General features: G+C 34.0%; 1 protein-coding gene across 1 annotated transcript in view; it reads left to right on the top strand.

Moving 5' to 3' along the window:
* The window catches only part of LOC123695225, a 45,065-nt gene extending 20,707 nt beyond the window's left edge, over nt 1–24,358 (top strand). The window contains exons 3-5 of the mRNA XM_045640999.1: nt 11,239–11,279; nt 12,088–14,895; nt 24,217–24,358. Of these exons, the coding sequence (XP_045496955.1) occupies nt 11,239–11,279; nt 12,088–14,895; nt 24,217–24,358 (2,991 nt within the window). The remainder of the gene's footprint in view (nt 1–11,238; nt 11,280–12,087; nt 14,896–24,216) is intronic.
* The last annotated feature ends 1,206 nt before the right edge of the window (nt 24,359–25,564 follow it).

Here is a 25,564-nt window from a genome sequence, read left to right on the forward strand (position 1 = left end):
TGAATACAATACATATCAAGGTATGTCTTCCATCACGTAATTTTACTATCCTTGCCACAATATACCTGAATATAAACCAATCAAGTGCAGTTAAACGAATGCCCGTTAATTACCGACATGATCATGTGTGTAAAGCAACAAATAACCGCGATATTTAACCACGAAACAGATTGCGTAATGAATGTCCAGGCTATTTAACAGCTATTAACGATATAAGGGAAATGGGAATGTGTATGTAAATTTTTTGCTCCCTGTTGGCTTATAAAGCACGATTTATGAGGGTACGAGAAAATAAGCGCTTTTTGTGATACTATATTGTAAATCTGATGTGTAAATATATACTTTAGATTTATTGTAATATTTATCTGTATGTAATGTTGTGCAAAAAAGGGTTTGAAATTAAATATTAAAAACAATACACGAGCGTTTGTTAATATTTTCCTGGATTAATATTTTCCTCATATAGATATTATATATGTAGTTATAGACGAAGTTAACCCATATAAACAAACACTTGTCCGTAATTTCATTTTAGTTCGATTTCAATTCCCACTGAATGCAAAATATTGTTTTCCAAATCTATGCCAAATCTCTTTACGTATAGGGCTGTCGATTGTCGAGTTTCATCCGCGTCAGTTCAATAAATCAAGCGCAATTCATTTAAATATATTTATTGCACATGACAGCCCTATATCACTGTTATCGACTATGGTAAGGCTTAGTCGAATTTATATGGAATTTTTATATCTGCCATCAATCTATGGGGCTTTCATTTACGCGTAAAATTCTGCTTTTTGGAGGTGCCCAATAAAAATGTCATCATACTCAATTTATGTTTGCTGTAGATATTGCTGGGGTTAGACTTTGCGTTTGTATAGATGCTGGAATGTGGAGGCTTTTAATGCGTAAGCCGAATTATCTAGTTGGTGATGGTAATTTTTTTATTAAATCCATAATACATATAAGACGGTTTGTTTTATCCAAATCATATTTACATACACCGGTCATCAAGTCATGTCTATGTATATAGTAATGTAGTTAGTTTAGTATATTTAATTAGCTACTTTTAATCTTATAAACGGATGACTTATTCAGATGAACAGAGGTATTTGACCTGTGTGGCTAGAAGTAGATAGCCACGATAACCAGATTTGGTTTTCCCAAAAATAAGAGCTCAAGTAAAATCGATGAAAATATGAGCTGATCAAAATCTCTAATATAAAAAGCAATTTATGAAAATAAAGGGTCGTCCCCGGGGCCTTACGCCCGACTTGACGTTGCAAATTGGCCGAACCCTTACGTCAGATTTATTGGAGCTAATAAAACGAAACTACGCAAGGTCAACGACTGCGACAGTGTATACTGGAAACCAGCAGGTCGTTTCCTGTAGCACACGCCTCTAAATCTTGATGCTGATATTGTTTGGCTGCGAGAAAAGAAAGTTTGGGTATGATGCACCTCTGCTTAGCAAAAAGATACTGCTTAAAGACTTTCCTGCTTTTGTAGGGCTGTCACAGAAGTCTTTTTGATAAATAAATAACTAATTTTATATAATTATTCGTTTTCGTATTGCTGCCGTGAACATTTGCAAGCTTGCTCTACAAAAAGGTAAGAGTATCTACTCTTTTTCCTTTTTGAAGAGTATAATACGTTTAACTATAAATAATTGTAGTTCGGAATCATTATAAAACATAATATACAGACTTTGAAAAAAATTTACACTAAATATCATCATATCAGTGCATAATAACGATATCAAATATTGATTAAACAAACTTAATGGAGATTTTCCAATTCGCTGAAATAGAAGAATAAATATGAAATTTGAACAAGAATATGTAACCGTCATGGGACGGGGGTCACCCCCACCCCCCCTCGGTAGATAATGCCATATTTGATATTACCATCCCGCAATCACGGACCTCAAGGGACGCGGCTTCGATTACCCGGCCAAAAAGAATATGAGTAAAATAACTTGTGCTTTTACTGGATATTTTTTTTATAAATTGGGGCAAGACTAACTACACATAATATTATTTCTCGAGAAAAGGAAATGAAATGATAGGGATGGAAATAAAATATAACACCACTATCTACTGATAAAATAATTCACAAAATAATCTTCCAGTTTATCCAAATTGGTAGGTATATATGTTAAAATGTAAAATTGGATTTTGTATTCTACCCACAACATTATCAAATTAATTTGTTTTTTTTTGCATGTCATACTTGTCAAAATCTCTAGCCCCGGGCTAACTCCTTAGATATAACATCAAACAATGAAAAGATAATATTTTCCTCATAAATGAATATTTACCCAGGATTTGCATTATTTCCCCTGTAAAACAACATGGCCCCTGGGCATTCGTATCTCGTCCCTGGGGGGTATTGTAATAAACGGAGATAATATTAAACCTAGCTTAATTGTCGCGTGACTGACATCGTTAATCTATGTGTAATTGGAGGGAATTTATATTTACTACACTAGCTTCCGCCCGCGACTCCGTCCGCGCGGATGTCGGTCTTTGCGTGGATGGTTTATTTCTCCATTTTGAGTAACTCGGACAATGACATCTTATAAATATCTATGGACCCAAATACGGCTAGGTCTATAATAATACGCAACGTGTGTTCGCGGTACCTACTACAGAACAACGTCTATGGATAACTGAAAAATTGAGATTAATTTTTTTTCTACGTATTTTTCCAGGATAAAAAGTATCCTATTTTACGCCCAGGATAATAAGGTATAATTATACCAAGTTTCATCGAAATCGAACCGGTAGTTTTCACGTGATGTCTTCACATACAGACAGACAGACAGACAGACAGACAGACAGACAAAAATTTTTTTAATCACATATTTGGGTTTGGTATCGATCCAGTAACACCCCCTGCTAGTTATTTTTTCAATATTTTCAATGTACAGAATTGACCCTTCTACAGATTTATTATATGTATAGATTGTAATAAATATAATTTCCTTGGGTTTGATTCCTTAGGTTGAAAAATAAATAAACTTAAATTGATGACATTTCAAGCGTAAACTTCTTAAGTTTTGCAGATATTTATATTTCAAACTACCAATAGCGAAAATTGTGTTAAAACAGGGTTTGTTTTAAATTGTAAAATTAATACATGCTTTAAAATCAGTAACAGTAATAACTTAAGAAAAATTAAAAACATGTAGATAAAAATGTTATTTATCTGAATCGACATTCTCAAATTGCTGTCCAAATTACGAAGACTTCGGACCTTTTGATTGAAATATGAAATGATTTGATGAAATTTAGACCACCGTTATTGTTTACGACTTCTTACAATTCTATCTTATCATTACATCATCTTACAGACTATTTTGGATATTAGAATATTCTCGAATAAACCATATCGTACCTTAAAGGATATGTTTCCTCTCTATTAATATTAGAGCGCAAATATATAATGATAAGGACCCACATGGCCCGCTACGTCATGAATAAGTCATGAGACAATTACTGTAAAACTCCCTCGGTACGGTCACAGATTGTATATTGTTTACTTATGCATGTTGTATGCAGATTTTTAAATCTTCATTTAAAGTGTGAAACAGTATGAAAAACTTGTAAAGTTGCGACTTGCGACAGTTTGTTTAATGAAGTAACATTTTTCCGACATTTTTGTAAAAATAACGGAGCTATCCTTGAAAGTTGCGCTTTTAATTAAAACTTTGATTCCTTAGAATAAATGCATTATTTAATTAGTAACGAAACTTTGATTTAACATAATAATTAATAGGTAACACATAGGTGAAGCGAACATAAAATAGTCCCTACGTTGCTCTACATCTCTGTATGCATTCTACATAATGTTTCTATTAAAAATCCTTAGAAACAACTGATGAATTAGTTGAATAGCAGTGAAACTGTCTAAACTCTAAACCATATGAAATAACCAAATAACACATAGGTGAAGCGATCATAAAATAGTCCCTCCATTGCTCCATATACCAACCTACGTGATGTTCCAACGTGACACATAAACAAACACACATGTAAAGGATCGGAATCATAAAGTTCACTTCATCACTCCATTGTTTGCGACTATAAACAAGTTAGAAGTTCAGGGGACAGACCGACGGGTGATAAATGGTCTAGATATAACGAATGGCGGACATTCGAAGATTTAGGAAACATTTATTTAACTGAAGTAAACTACATCGTTTATCAAAATATTGAGATTTATTTATAACTTGCTTTTCGTCCATTTTTTTGAGGATTTTTCACACAGTTATTATCCTGGTTCAAGTGGAGAGAAATCCAACGAATCAGAAATAATTAAAATTGGTCTTCTTTTTTATTCTAGTCTCGAATCAAGCTAAAAATACCTATGTGCTATGAGGCTATAATATTATAATTTATAGTTTTTGCTTCTTCATATCAGAATATCACTGAATATTTTTTGAGAATGCGAATAATATGATCATAGATAATATCAAAAGTATGTCAGTATGGTATTATATCACCAGCTCAGTATGAATAAATACATAATATCAATGAGGAAATATAATAGGATAGGATTACCTTATTCTTTTTATCGAAGAACTTTCTTAAATATAAGTAAGCATAAGAAATACAACACACATCGATCATATCAATTTATAAGTTTCCCGTTTAATTTAGAAATTAGTAAAAACGATCTTAGTTTAAAAGCGATTATCGTATTATTTACAAAAAAAAAACACCGCTAACCAAAACAAAATTCGCTCCTCAAAAGCACTCAAAAGCGAGCGAAAAATTAGGAGCGCCATCACATAAAGCGCTGGCAGCGTAAACACAAAAACAATTAAAATGATACGTGTGTAATTACAGCTATCAAAAAGCGATTCCCGCTGCAAAGGGATATATTTGAATATAAATTGTGGACGTGCCTCTGAAGCACCAGGGAAATTGTTTATTAAACAGAGACCTTGCAAAAATACCTTCTATTCCCGTGTAATTAACCCAGTTTTTGTTATAATTTATTATGCTAATTTTTGGAGAGAATAGTTAATTGGGTATTTGATATTTATTTTATGGTAATAAAATATTCCTTTTTATTAAGATATTTCTTAAATTATATTCTGTTTTAACAACTCGGCTATAAAAATCCGCAGCTTTACGTGGTAATCGCGTATAATATACTATCCATCATTGTAGAAAAAATTTCGTATATTATGTCTGATCTACTTTTTTGCATGAAAATTTCTATAAAACATTTGAGAAGATATAGGTAGATTATTTTAACTGTATTATTTTAAAACTTTGCAATAAAGATTTTTTCTATTTCTATTCTATTTTCTATTATAATACAATATATAAATTTCTTTAATAACAATCTGATAATACTATTTCTTACTGTTTCTTTTTCTTTTTGAAATACATTTTAATAAACGATGATAATAGCACACGAGAGCTCATCAAAAGCGTATCAAAATTTAACTGCTTCGATAAAATAATCAACAAAAACCTTAATCATAATTAATTAATTATCATCTTTTCATAAAAACTTTTCTTTTAAGAAGACAATGAAGCTTGATCCATAATTTGGGAGTCCCAGGGATTCGGCTCATGCGCTCCACATAATTATGTCAGAGCATTGGTTAGACTCGCTTTAACGTTTGGTATGTATTACACGACATGCCTTGAATATTTATTGGTTTTACGTTGCTTTGTTATTTTAGTAAGTTCTTGTGGTCTGGAATTAGTCCTGATGAGACAATTTGATAGTATGAATCTGACTGCTCTACAATATTATACATATGCGTAGTTTAAGCTATTACCGGCGATGTAGACAAAGTCCATCACAGGCAATTTCGATGAGTTAATGTTGATGTTTCGTCAAGTATATAAGAATTATAGATTAATTTGATTTGCTTGCTCGAATCGATATCATTTTTTTTTAATAACATCTAATAGAGAAATATGCCCGCCGTCCCAGTCTTCAAATAATTAAATTTATAAACGATCTTCTAATCGGCATTTAAAAACTTTTCACAATAATTCCTACAGTAATTTAATTAAGAAACAAACTTACTATTGCAAAAGAGTTTCCCATAATCACAGCAATTCAAACGAACGATCCAAACAAAAGAAACTCCTTCGAGAATCGTTTTACTTCCTAAAGTAATTATCACTTAGTGCAAGCTAAGTTTAAACCCTTAATTTGTACTAGCCATTTTTCTGCGCTATATCTCAAGGAATTAACAACACCTGCACACCAGATAAACGTCCTAATTACAACTGTATCCCCCCTTTCACCCCCCTTTACAAGGACATTGGAATCTTGGGCGCACAAGATTTATTTGGCAAGCCGTTTAGATCCTTGTAAATAGCAGAGAAATGCTAATAGGGAAATGTTTGTTTTGTATTCCGTTTTATGAAATGAAACCTTGTAAGTTGAGTCAAAAAAAGCTTTGAGCTTTTTTGTTTGTAACGAAATACAAGACTCTCCTAACAGTAATTATATGTTTATTATTATTTCTACAATAAGCAATAGAAATGATAAACGTATCGAGTAAATGTTTGTATTTATTTATTACGCATTAATTAGGTGACGAAAAGTGAAAATACTATATGGTAATTACAAATGATATAATAAGTTTCACGACACCGATAAAACTTAATATAAACTACATACCTATCCAAAAATAATATTGACTACTCACAATCCCTACATAAATTTTAATATCGTTAGCACCTACAAATTACACAATTTCCGTTAAATCCCCGAGAATGTTGTATAAAACCGAGCCATAAGTAAAAGTCTTGTTTAAAAGAAAAGTACAGCATTATATCGGGGACAATTAGCGCCACCTGGCGAGATAGCGCTTAATCCTGCCCCCGGGGACAACGCGCTTCGTTAGCGCTTACCTAAACTGAAAACGTCAAAGATTATGTAGTTATATTTATTTGATTCTGTTATATTAGCATACCAAATTATATAAGTTTATAATTCAGTCTATGCATTATAAGGCTGTTTCTCTATTTTCATGCGAAAAATGCTGAAATAAATCTGATTTTATAATTAGGTACGTTACAGTAAAAATTAGACTTATTAACAACGCAACGGTAGGGTAAAAGCGCTAAGTTTATATACAGAGCTTAAGAGCTATTTAAACATTTGATGCAACTAATGTATTATAAAAAGTAATTACATGAACACATAAAATTTATTAATACTTACTTATACTACACAATACTGTTAAAACATTATTACAATTAATTTGGACATTTAAATATTCTGTTGAACTGGAATTGCCACATCTACGAGCCTTAATCTTTGAACCTCTCGCCATTTCTACCCAATAATTAGCAAGAAAGCTTGAACACTACACCCGATAAGCTTACTTCTTCCACAAACATAACCTTCACAATTAATGTAGCATCTAACACAATAGTATAGAGTTCAATTTCGTTTAAATTTCTGTATATTGGTAACTTATTACCGTATGACCTTTGCACCCATGTCTAGCCTGTTTTGGTTATGAATGTCACAGAGTACAGAGAATGGTGAATTTTATCACACAAGCGCAGGAAATAAGTGATCGTTAATACTCTTGGATAGTCTGTGTTAATTAAGCCGATGTTAAAATGGCTTACTTCAGCTTGTGTTTGGCTTGATAATATAACGAGGAGTCAATGGTAAAGCTTTTTTTTATATGTATAAGTACCTATGAACTTTATAATTTGGACAAGAAAACCGATAAAGCCACAACCAGAAGCTGTTTATAAAAACATAAAAACCATAAACAACGGGCCATAGATAATCGGTGATGTGTACACAACGTGCCCCGCGACCCCATGCGGGAAACATCGAGCAGAATGGGACATCTATGGGTAATGATGTGAAAAGATATACGTGACGTCATTTCAATGTATCGTTTTAACCGACTTTAAAAGGAGGGATTCTATGTTTCATGTTTATGATTTTTTTTAACCTTTTTATCTCGATTTTGCTCGATATGCAATGAAAATGAACTATATTATACTTTCAGGTTCGTGGATTATTAGAGTAGGTATGTAAATATAAAGTATCATAATGTAATTAAAAATAAGGTTTAAATAACAATGTTAGGTTAGCTAATAGCTTCAGCTGAAGTTCTCAGTTTGATTGTGGGTAGAGATTATTACAAAAATCAATGGAAAAGTTTCTCTCTTGACCTAAAAGAAAAATTAATAAGCCGTAAAAAAAGTCTGGAAATAAGTAAGCATCATTTGTGTATATCTCCTAGTCAGATTACTGCTCTATAAATAAAAAAAATATGACAACAAAGTCTTAACAGCCTTCGATCAAACAGACAATATCGTACCCACACGTCATAAATACTTCCTTATTGTGCGCTTTACGGCGATAACATTCCCAAAAACCATTTAATATCAGACAGGGGCATTGCCTTCAACATCTCGTTTTAATAAAAATCCTGCAAAAGAAACCGAGCAAGGAAAATCGTGGCTTTATGGAGATGCGTCGCTTGTTACGTAGTACAAGCACATAATATTATATGTGAACATATGGTGTTATCATCACAATTTATGGTTACGTATATTTTATATGTGAAGAATATTCATAATAGAGTGATTGCTTCGAGCGGGCGTTGATTGTATACATATTGTTATATACCGACGTGACAGGTACATATGAAAAAAAAATGATACTAAAAGTTTATTCGTGGGTTCGATTCCCACCCAGGGACAAATATTTGTGTGATGAACTATGTTTGTTCTGTGTCTGGGTATTAATTATCTAAGTATGATTTAAAAATATATATATTGTGTGTTTATCAGCCTTTTGGTTTCCATAACACAAGCGAAAAGCTTGGTTTGCGTTCGGCCGTGTGTGAAAAATGCCCTGAAATATTTAGTTATTTGTTAACTTGTAAGTAAATATTTCAATTTTATTTTCCAATGTGCAAACATACAAACTCGTAGTATTACAAAATTTTGTATGAATTTGGAGTTTCCTCCTTAATTCGATCAGTCTGAATCTAAAACTCCGTTCCAACGTCTATTGTTAAGACGCAAATAACTTTCTGGACGCTATGAAATATAGTATACAGTAATATAGCTAAGCGGGCTCCTTCGTAAAATCCAATTTGGATCATTCTTTAACCCGCCTAGGGATGTACCGACCTGTGACATTTTCGTACTGAAGATGAAGTCTGGAATTCAGAGATTTTGCTTTTATTACTATACCTTTAAGGTGTTTGCTGTTTTGCTTGCTTGACATAGAAAGAAGGAATGAACTTAAAGGGCATGTTCTTGTTAACGAAATCTAAAACGGGACGGATATAAAAGAATTAATTTCAAATATGATAAGAAGAAGCTTCACCTTAGAAAGTATATGGAAATGTAGAGATTCTAGCTCTAAATATTACTTAAATCTAAAAATAACTTATACTACATATTCTCCTCTTCTTGTTATCATCGCTTTTCTCCATTCAATTGATTAAGGAACCATCATCATCTCTTTTGAACTCGGTCAAAAGAAGAATACCTAAAAGTCACATCTCTACGAAGAGGGGCCCGTCCAGCTCGTAAAATGGGATCGTACTTTGCATAAAATGAAAATCGAATCCCACTAACAAAATAACCCCGAAAAGGTCCGGATAAATGTCCCAAACGGGGCATAATGATATTCTTAAATACTTTGTAAGAACCCTTTGAGTTACCGAGTTAGGCAAATCTGTTTATTAACTTTCAAGTTAAGGCTGTTTGACTGTCTTCTCGAAAAGTTATGTTCTTTTCGATGATTAATCTTCTAATATTTATTGATAATAGATCACCTTGGCAAAGTTTATGCGTCAGGGTGGTGTTTGTGAGCGAAGATTTCTACCATATTGAGGATTTTTCGTAGAGAATGATAAAACAAATAATGTATTGTATTCCATGAATTGTGATCTTGTAACTCTTAAAGATAAAAATATAATTATTATAGAAAATATATTAATATCTACTCAGGTTTTCTCATATCTAGACTAGCTCAAGGTTTATTTGCAGTAGTGGAACGAAATGTAAGATCTTTTTTCAAAAAATAAAAGTATTTATTAAATTTTGAGACGATAGGAATGTTACTTATAAAGTCCTAGGTTTCAAATTAGTTTCAACAAACAAACTGCCTGTATAGTAGGGTGGAGTGATAATGTATGAAAGAATTTTTTTTTTGTTTTTTTCAAATGGCATAACTAGATAACTACTTGGCAAAGTTTAGCCAAGTAGTTATCTAGTTTAGTTAGTAATCTTATTACCGTCGTCTGGCGTATCGTGTCGTACACGTATCGTATACGTACGCTTGATAATTAATCGTAAGCTGCTTACAAACTTATGTCCTGAACAAACAGTGTTTAGTGACCTTGTGAGTTGGATACAATGGTCTTCGGGGTATATGTGGTTCAGACTCTATTGTGTTGTATATTGTTCTTAGTTTCACGTGAAGAAATTATAGCGCTTTGTCTACCGTATTACATTATTAATTATTACGTTTTAGTGGAAAAGTTCAAAATTTATGACATAATATTATACTACCTATATGTTATATAGTTTTTCTGTCGAGTCAACCCGTTTTTAATAAATTTTTGCATTGTATTCCATCATAATATTGTTTTATTTCTATCATAGTTTTAAGAAAAAGCGGAACCTCTTGACACAAGCATTTTATTTGTTTACGAGGAGTGTTCACAACGAAAGAAATAATTTGAAATTTGAAATGTAACGCATTATTTCTTTATTATTTCTTACTTTCACAAAACTTTTATACGAATCCACAACATTTTTAACTACCATAAATTGAGAAATTCAATACAAATATTGTTTGGCGCAAGATTGATGCGTTATTTACAGCAGCGGCCATTGGTCAACGCATTACGGAAACTCGAGACCGACCATCCGTCTTTTATATTTACGCTGCATTTCGCAATGCAATAGCTTCGGTTACTGTATTTTATTTTGGTAAATATTGTAGAATTTTCTAGATAATCTATGGTCTATTAACTGGTCTATTATTTATGTCTCCATGACTTTTTTTTAAACGAACAAACTTCAGCTTTATGGTCTTAGTATTAGTAAATAAATGTTTCTTTCTTTCTTAGTACGTAAAATTTTATTTTATGTAATAGAAAACCTATTATTTAGGTAAATTATCTTTTTCTATAGGATGGTGTCGGTTAATGTGTAGGTACCTACGTGTAAACGTTTTGTGAAATAATAATTTATTTTTTTGCAGGTATGTTTCGGAGAGTTTGGTGTAAGTATGTACTCAGACAGGCATGTTATATAGGTAAAATAGGTAGGCAAGTACCTTTAAACAGGCGTTTTAATTACTTTTTAAAAAACTTAATGATATAGCATTATTTAAGAATAGCGGTGAAATGAGCCTATGTTTATCTGTGGTTTTATTTAAGTAAGTACTTAATTCTAGAAGACGGTTGACGCTGCAATGGTGTACACTGTACAGTGTACAGTGTACACTCTTCCCTTGAAGGATTCCTTATGCGTTACGAAGTTTGCATTTGTAAGCCAAAAGACAGCGCTTGGTTTATTTGATTATTTCTTACAGAAAAAAAATCTGCTACAATTTTATAACATTATTTACGCAGCCTAGGTACCTTTTATATTTGGGCTAAGGGTCGAAATGTCGAATTAATTTCAATAAGTATTCCAACAGGCGGAATTTAATAAATTCAGCGGGGAGAGATCTCGAATATTCTATTGATATTTTCGTGGCCACGGATCACCGGCCACGGGAATGAGAAGAAAATATTATTTCGATCGCTTTCGCGTGATTACCCGCGCTTTTGATGTTACGCGCGCCGCCAAGTATGAAAAGCACCTAACACACAAAAAAATAACTAGAGGATAAATTGATGGTATTACTGCCTTTTGTTTGTTTATGTCTATCCGCGGTTTTTTTTATTTCATACCGAAGTTTTTTTTTATAAATTCGCTTCCAATACAACATATTTTTATTCCGCAACATCATGCTATTTTTAAACGGACAGGTATTATATCTAAGTATTATTAATTATCTGTTATTATAATAATTATAATAATAATTATATATTTTGGAAACCAGTACTGACATTGGTGATACGGGATCGATACTATACGCTGCGGCGGTAGTCGTGTGTCGAGCGGTGGGGATTAACTTCTCGAATACGGGAAGAGGATCTCCGCAGCGACATACGACACCTGCTTGGAGGCGTCGTATCGAAACTCGAATCGCTAATGCCAGAGTCCTCATCGGTAAGCTTACTGCTTTTAGGGCCGGTAACACAAGACCGCGAGTGATGCGCTTTGTCAGGTCTGCAATCAGTGAGATATCTCACAATCTGCCCCAGGCAGAGCTATTGCGAATAGTGACAGTGCGCATCGACACCCTGAAACAGCAGGTCGCAGCTTGGGGGAAACGCATTAGACGGTACTCTGAAACAACAAGGAGACACCGTGAGAATCGTCTCTTCGAAAGTGACCAAAGGAAGTTCTACAAGTACCTTCAATCTGGGGCTCGGAAAGCACACATGGGGCCACAACCCGAAAAGGCGGACCTGATTGCCTTTTGGCGTGGAATATGGTCTCATGCTGCTGAGCACGTCGAAGGTGCTTGGATGATGGAGCTGGAGGAAGCGTGTGTAGCCTTACCACCCATGGACCCTGTTGTTGTCACAAGAGACGACATCAGCGCAGCAGTCCGAAAATGCCCGAACTGGAAAACTCCAGGGGTAGACGGACTTCAGACTTACTGGCTGAAAGGGTTCAACGCATGCCATGCTACCTTAGCCCGCCAATTTGGAGAAGCGATTGAGCACCGCTTGCTTCCAAACTTCCTCACTACTGGGGTCACTTATCTAGCTCCTAAATCCAACCGCTCCGCTGACCCGTCACAATACCGCCCAATTACGTGCCTACCTACCATCTACAAGGCATTGACATCTGTACTGGCGGCCAAAATTGCCAAGCATATAGATGGCAATAGAATTTTGGCAGATACACAGAATGGATGTCGGGCGGGTGGTCGCGGAACTAAGGAGCTTCTCCTGATCGACACGGTTATTGGTCAGCAGGTCAAGCGTAACAGACGCAACTTATCCGCTGCCTGGATTGACTATAAAAAAGCATTTGACTCGGTCCCCCATACATGGTTAACGAGAGTCCTGGAACTTTATAAGATCGATCCTTCGATCCGAGGGCTTCTCGGAACATGTATGGGGCAATGGAGTACAATGCTTTGTCTCCAAGGTAAGCGGCTGTCTGACGCGGAGGACCGAATAAAGATACGGCGGGGTATTTTCCAGGGCGATTGCCTGAGTCCTCTATGGTTTTGCCTGGCACTAAACCCTCTAAGCTATTTGCTTGAGAGATTAGGATCCGGATTTCAGCTTCGCAGGGGTGGCCTAAGACTTAACCATCTGCTCTACATGGATGATCTCAAATTATTTGCGCCTAATAGGTCCAGGTTAACGGAGCTGCTAAAAATCACGTGTGATTTTAGCAGCTCCATTGGCATGGAACTTGGGGTGGATAAGTGTGCGGTTATACATGTGGAGCGGGGTAAAGTAACCGCGTCTGATGACATAACACCATCTGGCGCGGCCCATCTTAGGGTACTTACAGAGGCTGAAACTTACCGATACTTGGGTATGTCACAGAATATATGTGTGGAGGGGGTGAGCGTGAAACAGGATGTTGCCGAGGTGTTTTGTGAACGCATGACAAAAGTTTTCAACAGCTATTTGTCGGGCGTGAACAAAATACGAGCGTTCAATACCTGGGTCATGCCCGTTCTCCTGTACACATTTGGCGTACTCAAGTGGACTCAGACCGAACTGAACGCCCTGGACCGGAAAGTCCGCACAACTATGACTCTGCATCGGTTGCATCACCCGAAATCGTCAGTGATGAGGCTGTATATCCCTAGAAGGTGCGGTGGTCGTGGCATGTTAAGTGCCCAATCGCTGCACAATCGGGAGATATGCAAACTCAGAGACTATTTCCTTGCAAAGGTTAGTCATGCAATCCATGCTGAAGTCATAGAATGTGACAAAGGACTCACTCCCCTATCCCTGGCCAAACAGGACTGGCAAAAGCCGGCGGTGCTCAACATTTCCGACAGAGAGGCCATATGGAAAGAGAAAGAGCTACACGGTAGGTTTCACAGGATTCTGCATGAACCTCATGTAGATTTCTTGTCCTCCGTGCACTGGCTGCGTTTCGGTGACCTCTTTGGGGAAACCGAGGGTTTTGTCTGTGCGATACAGGATCAGGTGGTTAAGACGAACAATTATCGGAGGTACATCATAAAGGACGGGACCCAGGACTTATGTCGTATGTGTCACCGTCCTGGAGAAACTCTCCGACATGTTACTTCCGGTTGTTCCATGCTTGCCAACACTGAGTACTTGCACAGGCATAACCTAGCAGCTAGGATTATCCACCAAGAGCTCGCTCTGAAGTATGGCCTTCTTGTCGGAAAAGTGCCTTATTACAAGTACGCGCCGGAGCCGGTCCTGGAAAATAACCGTGCCAAATTGTACTGGGATCGGCCCATCATCACAGACAGGACTATTCTAGCGAATAGACCTGATATTGTGGTGATGGACCTAGCAACTTCCAGGATTTTCTTGGTAGACATCACTATCCCACATGACGACAATCTTGTTAAGGCCGATTCAGATAAACGGCTGAAATATCTGGATCTGGCGCATGAGGTTGTCGAGATGTGGGGCGGTGTGTCTGCCGAGATAATCCCCATAGTTGTGTCCACCAATGGGCTGATTCCTTCCTCCTTAAAACAATATTTAAGGAGGTTGGATTTACCGGTAAAGCCCATGACAGTGGGGATACAGCGGGCAGTCCTGCTGGACAACGCTCGGATAGTCCGCAGGTTTCTCACTCAATCGCCCTAGGCTCCGGCCGTCTGGCCACTCAGCCGGAGTTGTTTAAAACACCGCCGCGAGGCGAGATACTTGCCCCCCCAAATTATATTATTATACTCTAAAAATATATTAAAAATATATGAATAGTTGACTGATCAAAACTCATAGTAAGCACGTACATGACTAGTTTTTCGAAGCCTATAAAATGTATAAATATATTCTGAACTTAATCCATAGTATTAGGTATGTTATTTTCATGCTTATTCTTTGAGGTAGACATAGGATAGGCCCTAATTTATCACCATTAATCATTATCTTTAGAAAAATTACTCTATCGCCTAATCATGCAAGTAATCATGTAATAATAATAGTATGTTCTATATTATATATTTATCTGTGGTTCTATGTTCAAAACCCTGACGGTAAATTTTGTCGAAGCATCAGCAAAGCCTGCGGTTTGCGGCTATTTTGCTGACTGACCACTGATTGCGTTTTGGTGTTAATTATTTAAATTTATCAATGTACCAAAATTAATTTAGGTTAATCATTTTATTTTGAAAATATTTTTTTTTCCTAAAATTTTCTTGTAAATTCCCAATCCTAATTCGTATAAACTAGTGGCAAGTAAAACAAATTTCAACACGTAAATAGATAATCCATATTAATAAATAATAATATTATTAATACGAAAGTAACTCTGTCTGTCTGTCTGTTACTCAATCACGCCTAAACTACTGAACCAATTTTCATAAAATTTGGTATGGAGATATTTTAATACCCGAGAAAGGACATAGGCTACTTTTTATCCCGGGAAAATCGCAATCCCGGAAATCCCACCGGAATGGGAACTATGCGGGTTTTTCTTTAACTGCGCGGGCGAAGCCGCGAAACACTATTAAAATAATATAACCGAATGAGTTTTTGAATTCACATTAATTAATCATTAATGATTAAACCTTCCGTATCAATTTACAAAGCCCACATGAGAAAGAGTTACTTTTATCCAGAAATATTGCTTCAACAATATAATATGCTAAAATAACATAACCATTTGTAATATTTAAAGCATAATTTTGCTTACATACCGCTTGAACAGTTTATCCTCTGAACGAGCCGTGGCCGAGCAAATATTATCTGTGGCAATTCCGACCGCGGCCATAGAGAAAACAAACGCTGTCAAAATATACGTCACTGGCTCACTGCCGCTTGCGTGAGTTGCAATTTAATTTATCGGCTGGAGGATTTATTTTTTTATTAGTTCAACACTTTCTTTAATAAAGTAATAGTATTTAAAACTGAACTCTAATAAATAAATAAATAATAAATAAATATTTCGGGACAATTTTCACACACGGCACGATCTGATCCCATAATAAGCTTTTCGCTTGTGTTATGGAAACCAGATGGCTGATAAACATACATATATATAATTTTAAATAAATACTTATATATATAATTATTAACACCCAGACACGGAGCAAACATCTTTGTTCATCACACAAATATTTGCCCCGGGTGGGAATCGAACCCACGACCTCTGGCTTGGAAGGCAGGGCCACTACCAACCAAGCCAACCGGTCAGTCAAGTAATCACTATGGTTGGTTAATAAGGTAAAAGTCACATTAAGGAATTAACTTTTTGAGAAATTTTTATAATAACAAGTAAAGATTTTTTATTCATAATAATAATTATATGACATGACGGATTCGATTCTCAATAAAATATATTAAAACACGTAACATTTATAGTGCGAGATTCATAAATTATAATAAACATAACAGTCATTCAAAGGTTATCAAATAATATTGATTTGATAGATTTATTGACAAAACAGACTATAATTCATTTGCATAATATCCTTTCACAAATTCAATAAAGTGAAGTGTTAATTCACCGTAAGTATTTTGAAATCGATAATAGAGAAATAGGATCAATTAAACAAAACCTCACTGCTAAATGTTCATATTATATTACAGTATTATTGAATAATAACAAATATGAAAACAAAACATATTATATTTTTTTAAAAGACTGCAGCCAGCAATATCACAAAAAACGAACTTCTTACTCAAAGTAGTTGTTTTATTCAAGACTTAATGAATAAATTGTATTGAAATCAACGAGAAAATTGCTTTAAAGATGAAATATTCTCAATAGCTTGCTTTTAACTATAACTGGAATATATATATACGAGCACAAAGAAAATACATAAAGTGTTAAAAAGTTAAATTTACTTCTCTTTTGAAGTGAAACTAATCATAGGCGCGTTGAGAGTAAAATTTCAAGATAGCAGCAATACCGTCACGTCATGGAGTAAGGTATTTTTGTATCTTTAAATCTTGCCAAAGAAGTTTCACTTCTGACACGTGCTCCACACACACACTCTTTTTTAACTAACGATGATTTTTACCCGTCTATAAGTACCAGGCTAACATATCACGCAGGAGTATAATAGACCAGGGTAAATCATGAATCTCGGTACAACGCCTTCTTGAAATAGTGTAGATATCGAGTGTGATTTATGTCGTAGTAGGTTGCTTTATGTGTTGCGGCCGCTATGGGGTCAGCTTAGGCGGTGCGCGCATTGGTCACTGAATTGTGAAATTGTTTCAAGCTTCATTTGTTTTATGATGAGGGTGGGTATTAAAATGATATAGTACGAAAAAAGTGTTTCATATTTATTTTTATAATTTTAAGTGGAATCATGCAATAGGTATATTTAGTTTGTAAAATCTGCCCAGTACAGGTATATAGGTATCAGGGTAGATATAACACTCAATTTTTTTATAAATTCCGAATTATTGTCGCGTAGTTCTTCGGCAAAACATGTAGTTTTAAGTTTTAGCCTTATAATATAATTTAAAATCTAAATGTAAAATCATAACAGAATATAACAGAAAGCTAGTTTATGCGTTTATACTTTATAGTAATCCAACAGAAAATGCATATAATTAAACACCTCGCTACTTAAAACCTTTTTTTTTAATACTAAGTAATTATCACAAATAGAATTGTCTCAAATTTCTAACAGTGTAAACTAGTCATTATGCAGTACTTATACAATTTCTCACCGAGCGAGCAATCTGAATCAATTCAATTCAATTCAAATGCACGTTTCAATTCAAAATAAGTGACAGGTGCCATTCCACAACCATTTGCATTGTATTGAATTCCTTGAACGTGGTGTCAATTAAAGTTATAGCAGATGGTTGGAAAATTTAATTATTGGTTACGTCTTATATTTAACTAACTGTGCCCCGCGGTTTCACCTGAATTGCTCTGCTCTTGTTGGTCTTAGGGTGATGATATATACCTTTAACCTTCCTTGATGAATGTACTATCTAACACCGAAATAATTTTTCAAATCGAACCAGCAGTTCCTGAGATTAGCGCGTTCAAACAAACTCTTCAGCTGTATAATATTAGTATAGATTTGATCGTAAATATAAAAAAAAGTCTATAAGAAGAAATAATGAAAGAAAGTGTAACCCGTCTATGTGTAAATGCTTTAGTTGATAGAGCAAGAAATTTCGAGTTACATTCCTGAGTATTATTTTTATTTGTGAATAAAGCATATAAACTTTTTTCAAAATTTCCATTCACTCTGATAAATAATTTAGTGTTCACAACTGTTCTCTAATGCACAATGCACGTAATATTCTTTTTCCGTTTTACCAGAGTTACATTAACTTGGCTAAATGTTGATGGACTATTTATGATTCTGTACGTCTTCAGAGAACAGCCATGATAGTTATGAAAATATGATGCATGGGACCAATATATCTTTTACATACCGTTGAGTGCTAATAAACCAAAAGTGTCAAATTAATAAATTGCATAAATATATAATTTTATTCCCCAATCATTGCAGAACATGACATGACTAAGCACTTCCCATAAATTTAGTTTAATTAATATTAAAATTTAAAACCGTGGCGTGGTGACAAATGGCGGTATCCTATATTATTTTCACGTATCACCTAATTGCCACTTCGGTTGTTATTAATCTGTGGACACAGGGCGTGGCTTCAGATGGAAGTGGTAGCGTTGTTTGCAACATTTGTTTACCTTATTTATTGATTACTTGTATTGATCAATTTCTGTGTAAAGTCTAAAAATATTTATAATACATAGTGCTCAGAATACTTACTGGCTCGTGGCATCATTTACTTTTACATCTTCATATAACCCGATTGATAATAAACCTTAAAGTATATAGAAGTTTACGTATTATAGTCCGTTTTAATTACATTACTATACGCAGAAAATACATAATGTTTATGAAACGTTCTAATAAAAGATGTGGGGTAATTTCGGAAAATTGTGAATATCTTATGAAAATAAAAGGGGTTTAATAATTAAAGCATTCGTATTTGTTAAATCAATCAATAGTTACGTGTTAATTTAATATTATTATATTTACTAAGTCATTCGTAATTACTTTCATGCACTATTACGAGTTACGAGTTAGTAAACTCCGCTTATCCCATAGGTCTACAGAAGTCAGCGGGTGCAAATTACAAGGCAATTACATGCTAACTGGAACAGCACGTGCTTCCTGCGATCTCACTTCGTGCCATCTTGCGTCCAGATTATAGATAATGATTTAGTGAAACTGTTGTTAGAGCTAGTTGTATATCAATGGTAGCTAGTTGTATATCAATGGTAGCTACTGTAGGTAATGATTATATCTATGTGTAAGGAAAGAATGGTGGAAAACAAAGTATTAATATGTTTGGGAATTCTCGCTGTAAAATATGACTTACATTTTGGAAAGGTTAAAGAAAGCGTAAAGTAAGTTTTCAGCTCTTTACTCATCAGCTTAGATAAAATGAGGATCGTTGCTGTTGCCGCACATTCATGTAACAAGTTTTTTATTTAACTGAAACTAGTTCATTATTTTGTTTATTATTTTTACTTAAACATTGATTGAAGCATCGCCAAGTTATAACACAATCTACAAGTACAACCGAAATTATAAATCTTTATAACTTAGGTATATACCTAACGTTATATACCTATCTAAGAAATTGTTAAACTATATTTAAATAAATCTCTGTTAATATGCTAAGGGCCTCCCATATTCCCTCACACGCAATCGATAAGTCGAGTGTCCCTCAGAATACAATTTATTTCCCGCCGTCCGCACCTACTGAACACTTCAAATATTTATTTGACGCGAATCGACCCCACTGCCTGTATGGCTACGAACACAGCGAATCTGTAGGAGAAATATTATTTTAAGCTTTGGGTATATTGATGGTATTATTATTTTAAGTAATTTTTTTTTGTCTGTGTGTAATAGAAAAACTCTATTAACAACTAAACTGATTATGAAAATTTTTCAATAGTTTCGATATTGATTGAAGAAGCATATTATTTATTTATATCCCGGTCTTACCAAGGTGAAACGGCAAGCTGTAAGTATTTAATCTGTTATATTTCAATAAAAACATTTAAATTTCAATGAATATTTGTCTCTATTAAATAATTTTCTTAAAATTCTAGTGACTCCTCCAGTAGTATCCAAGTTATATTATGAAGATTATTTTATAATAATCATTTTAATCATCCTAGACGCATACAGTACTAACTTAATTATAATACATCGATAGGTATCACAGCTAGTCTATTTCGTGGCCTAAACCATGTCTCGAGTATTCTTGTCACTGATACACGATAGCCGACGGTTCATACCCTTCATAAAACGATACTTTTTGTGATATTATTAGCTAAAATATCCCTAGCTCTATCGATCTAATCATGCTTGATTTGTACGGGAAAGGCTTTAGTGTGCGAAGCTACCAACTACACTAAAGTCTATAACATTCACATAATTTAATACAAATGGAAACAGTATATTTTACTGTCTCTTCAAACAAAAAAAAAAAAAATCAACAAAAACATTCCAAATTATGGCAGGCATATTCCAGTTATATTTTAAACCGTGTACTTATTATGTTTGAAATCCTCGTGACAACATCATAAAGAAACCCTGCTTTATGACGTCACCATAAACACAATAAACAAAATGTTTCACAATTATTTTTTACATACACTTTGGTTTTATCTCGTTATTTTTCCAAAAAGGTGTTATTGTTGTTGTCGCAATATTGTTGGCCATTTAATCAGCATTACAAAGGCGTTACAAAAGTATGTAAATACGTCATAAATATAAGCTTGCGGACAGATGTCCCGTGATTGTTATTTATATGCAATTGTTTCAACAATTATTCGCTGCGAACCCTTTGTATTTAGATGGTTTAGATGGTTGTGCCAAAATTTTTAATGCGTAAATGTAGAGTTCTTATGTTTGTTGCTCTATCGTGTTAAATCTGCTGAATTAGTGTAATAATTTAGTATGAGAATAGTAATTAATAATACACAATCTTATAAAACATATGCGTTGCAATTAATCATGGCTTGTATTCAAATCTAACTGACCTAAGTAAGTTCGTATACCTACTTCATATTTTTACCAATATTTATTAATTTTGAATTGCATTCCTCTATATATTTACTTTTTTATTTTAGAGAAAATTAGGTTCTCCGAAACTGGGAAACTAGTAAGCGGCATATTTACAGTAGGTATTTTTGTCACTATTGAAACTAATATGTTCGACGTTCGTACTTTCATAAGTATCAAGAGAAACTTCTCAGTTACAATACTTATCGAACTAACTACCAACATTAAATATCCTCTCTATCAGATAATCAGAAAGCTACAACACAGCAAATAAATTAATCTCATTGAATGAAGTCATACAAACTACATTGTCAGAGAGGAGTGCTTAAAACTGTAGTTATTATCGGAATAAATCTTACATGTCCGGCTACCTTACATCGAAATCTGTTCATGCGTTGTTGCTAGGGCTGCCACTACCTGAATATAATATTTACAGCAAATATAGAAATTGAATTTAAATGTATATCTGCCTTACACGCTTTTTTACATTTTAAGTGCAATATAATATACATATATAATTTACCAATACATTTTGAAATACATATTATGATTTTTTAAACACATAGCTTTTTTATGTTTAAGATTATCTAAATACTGCAAATATAGAAAATTACATCGTAATCGACATCATACTCACCCTCGTTCTCGTCCTTGTCCTTCTTTTCATTTGTGCTGATGAAACTGTATTTTAGATTTTCAAAACACATAATCAGTGAAATAATAGTTTTATTTCGAAAATCCAAAAATCTAAAAAGTGAAAGTTAGCAACCCTAGCTCCTAGGCGGTGACCGATACTGCGATTACGCATCTGTCTGACGTGGGCATAGCCTTCTTGTTAGCCAATAATCTTACAGCCCATACATTTGCTATTATTATAATATAAACATAGCCTTTATGATAATAAGGATGTCTTACTTGTGTATTTATAGTTAAAGCTACGTAGTTTATTGTGAAACTTTATTGGATGTTTTCTTTGTCAGCTTTTAAACATACTTATTCATTTTAGATGTATGTCTTACAACAGCTTCATGGTTTTGTTTGTTTTATTTTTGGTTATTTACTTCTTTATTTATTAGAATCATCGTATGCATACATTTTATGGATTTAATTGCATAAGCCTACAAGTTAAGGTTTTCTATATCAACATTATTGTTAATTTCTTTTAATTAGCAAAAGAGTGAAAATATACGCTAAGAAAAATATATTTTACAGTTTCCTTCGTTAAAGCTGCTACACTTGTTATTGTTGGTAATAAGCTAATAACCAATTTTGCTAAGTTGGTAAATGTAATATTTACCCAACTTTTGTTTACTGCCTTCATTTCCCATAACCAATTCGAAACGAAAACTTATTTCACAAGCCAGTATAAGTTGTAAAGTAAATAAGAGATTTTGTACAATATTGCTTATGTTATTATTGGTGTTGGGTGGGAAACTCACTTATAGGTACCACAGAATAAAGAGTTATACTAATACTGCAAATACTAGACTTTGTTTTTAAGCTTTAATACAATCATGCAAACATAGGTGTATTGACTCTTTAGTTAATATAGAGTTCTTCGCCGTTAATTTGCAACAGTAAGTACTTTTATCTTACCTTAAAACTAGTTATTTTTAATTATTATGGATGGAAATATAAAGCAAACCAATATACATAATTTAAGACAACAGTGCTTAACTTATTTTTGGATACTCATCTCCATATTTCAAAATCCAATTGAACACCGTGAACACTTCACGTTAACACCTACGCATTATCCTGCACGCTATTTTGACCCAAATTCGATTGTTGTTTTAAATAAATACCGTTTATAATCCTTTGACGATCGGAAAGTAAACTGCAAGAGTGGTATTGTTAAAACATCGATATCATTACAATTGGAAAACGGAGTCAACATCCGATTTTCGTCTTTATATATTTGGGAATAGGACCAAATAAATTGCAGTGATGAACTTCGATAATGGCAAAATAAACTTTGCAGTTCGGTATTGAAAGAGCCAAGATAAGTTTGCGGGTGACGGCGGAATTTTTGCAGGGGATTTTGGCGTTTATTTTAATGGGAGTAGAGGTGAGGTTTGTTAGGATGTTTTTGAGGGATGGGTTGGCAAAGTTTGTTTATGATTGAGAGCATAGGAGTAGAGTGCAGTGTAAATTTGCGGTGCTCTTGGACTGCGGCCGCTTATAGCTCGCTCCAAATACGTTTTGTGATTTGTTACCAATTGTTGTTTTTTGGCTTAGTGCAACATTACAATGTATTTGCATACAGCTTGAATGGGTTTTTAATAAAGAGAGCATTAAGCTTGGGTTATAGTTTATAATATTATTGCAGAAAGTTTTTCAATTGACTAGTCAAATCTATAGATGTTTGAATAAATGATAACCAGTTTTCCCGGCTTAGGAAGAGTGACATTGATTTTTTTTTTTTGTAAAAAATAGTTGCCGAAATGCTCTACTTACCTTTTTAAAACGACATAATATTAACCCGCCATTGGTGACCTATTGGTCTGTGAGACCGGGCAGTTAAAGGAACCCAAATATTTTTGTCACCGTTTATCGAATTACACTGTGGTTCCGAGTAGCTGCCTAATTTCGCGCCCCCTACCCTGCCCCTACCCCGCGATAGCGACGCGGGCGCACGTTACAGATTTTTGGCCCCAACCCGGTGCGTGAGACCGGCGTCACCAACTAAGTAAGTCAAATGGTTATTATGTATTTCTTTATTTTACTTATTTTCATAAAGCTGTTGTTGTAATTTTACAGTTTAATCATATAATTATATTATTAGTAAGCGTTTTGCTAGATTTGATCGATATTTTACAAGAAATTTCGTGTTTTTTGTTCAAATTGTGAACATTGTTTCAGCATGCCTTACGAAAGTAATCAGCGTCGGCTCGAGGCTCTTTTGCAAGAAGCAGTATCTGATGAGGACAGATTACAAACGTCATCGGAAAGTGAATCTGGAAGTGACTTCGAATCAGATAATTTTGAACCAGATCGCACGTAGTACCTACCCACTTGCTCTAGTTGTTTGGCTGTTGAAGATGATTGATTTTAGTATTGTATATATTTTTTATTGGTCGAAGTATTACCATTTATGTTACTTAATTTTATGTTTTCAATGTCATAAGACTGACTAAGCCTAATTTTATTGTTAAATAATTAAGATTGTTGCTTTATTTTTGAGTTTTAAAAAAACTTTGTTAAAATACTTGAAAATTTAAGTTATTCCAAAGATATTGTCTTATGCTAATAAAAGAGATTTGATTTATGAAATACCTATGTTTTATTGACAATAAAAGATGAAACTTTATATCTATCCCAATGAAAAGTAGCATGAACCGCAAATTACAGAAAAACTCGTAGTCAAAAACCTTTAGTTTAAGCAGTTAGAAAAACGCATAGCGTTGTAATGATTGCCTCGAAAAAAATGTTTACATACCTACCACAAAGTAGTATAAAATCACCAATAGACTCAAACACCACCCCTAAAGAATACCAATATCGGTAATGAAGGGGTATCGAGTTTCACTGTATACTTGCCCCTACCACCTGTCACTCGAAAATTAAATTAGTTTCTCGATTATATTGTAAGACTCTATAATCTGCTTTAATAAATTATTATTGACAACATTATCATTAAATAAACTGTAGGTACTCTAATTAGCAATTTATGAAATACAATGCTATCGTCAAACACAGTCTATATGAGTATGGCTAACATAAACGACTCATATACTTTACGACTTACATAAAAAGCTCTAATAAAGAGTAAAAGACGCTTTAATACCATTTTTAGTATTAACATATTAACAGTTTTATTATTAACATTTTTAGTCTTTGCACAGTACTATTCGTTATTATACATTTCTTATTTCATCATCATCATCATCATCATCATCAGCCCATATATGTTCCCACTGCTGGGACACGGGGCTCCTATGAGGGTACAGGCCATAATCCACCACGCTGGCCAAGTGCGTGTTGGCGGATTTCTTATTTATATTTTCTTATATTTAGTATATAATAATTATCGGATAAATAAACACGTTCTTTTCTGGTCATACATAACATTAAATATAATTATAAAGAAGTCGGTTAAAAATAAAAATATACAGATATATTATAATTATTCTCACAAACAAAACAGACTTAGGTATATTCCATTTATTTGTATAGATGTTAAGGGCTATATTTGTATAATTAAACTGTA

The sequence above is a fragment of the Colias croceus genome, chromosome 10 (genome assembly GCF_905220415.1).
Source record: "Colias croceus chromosome 10, ilColCroc2.1".
Lineage (NCBI taxonomy): Eukaryota > Metazoa > Arthropoda > Insecta > Lepidoptera > Pieridae > Colias > Colias croceus.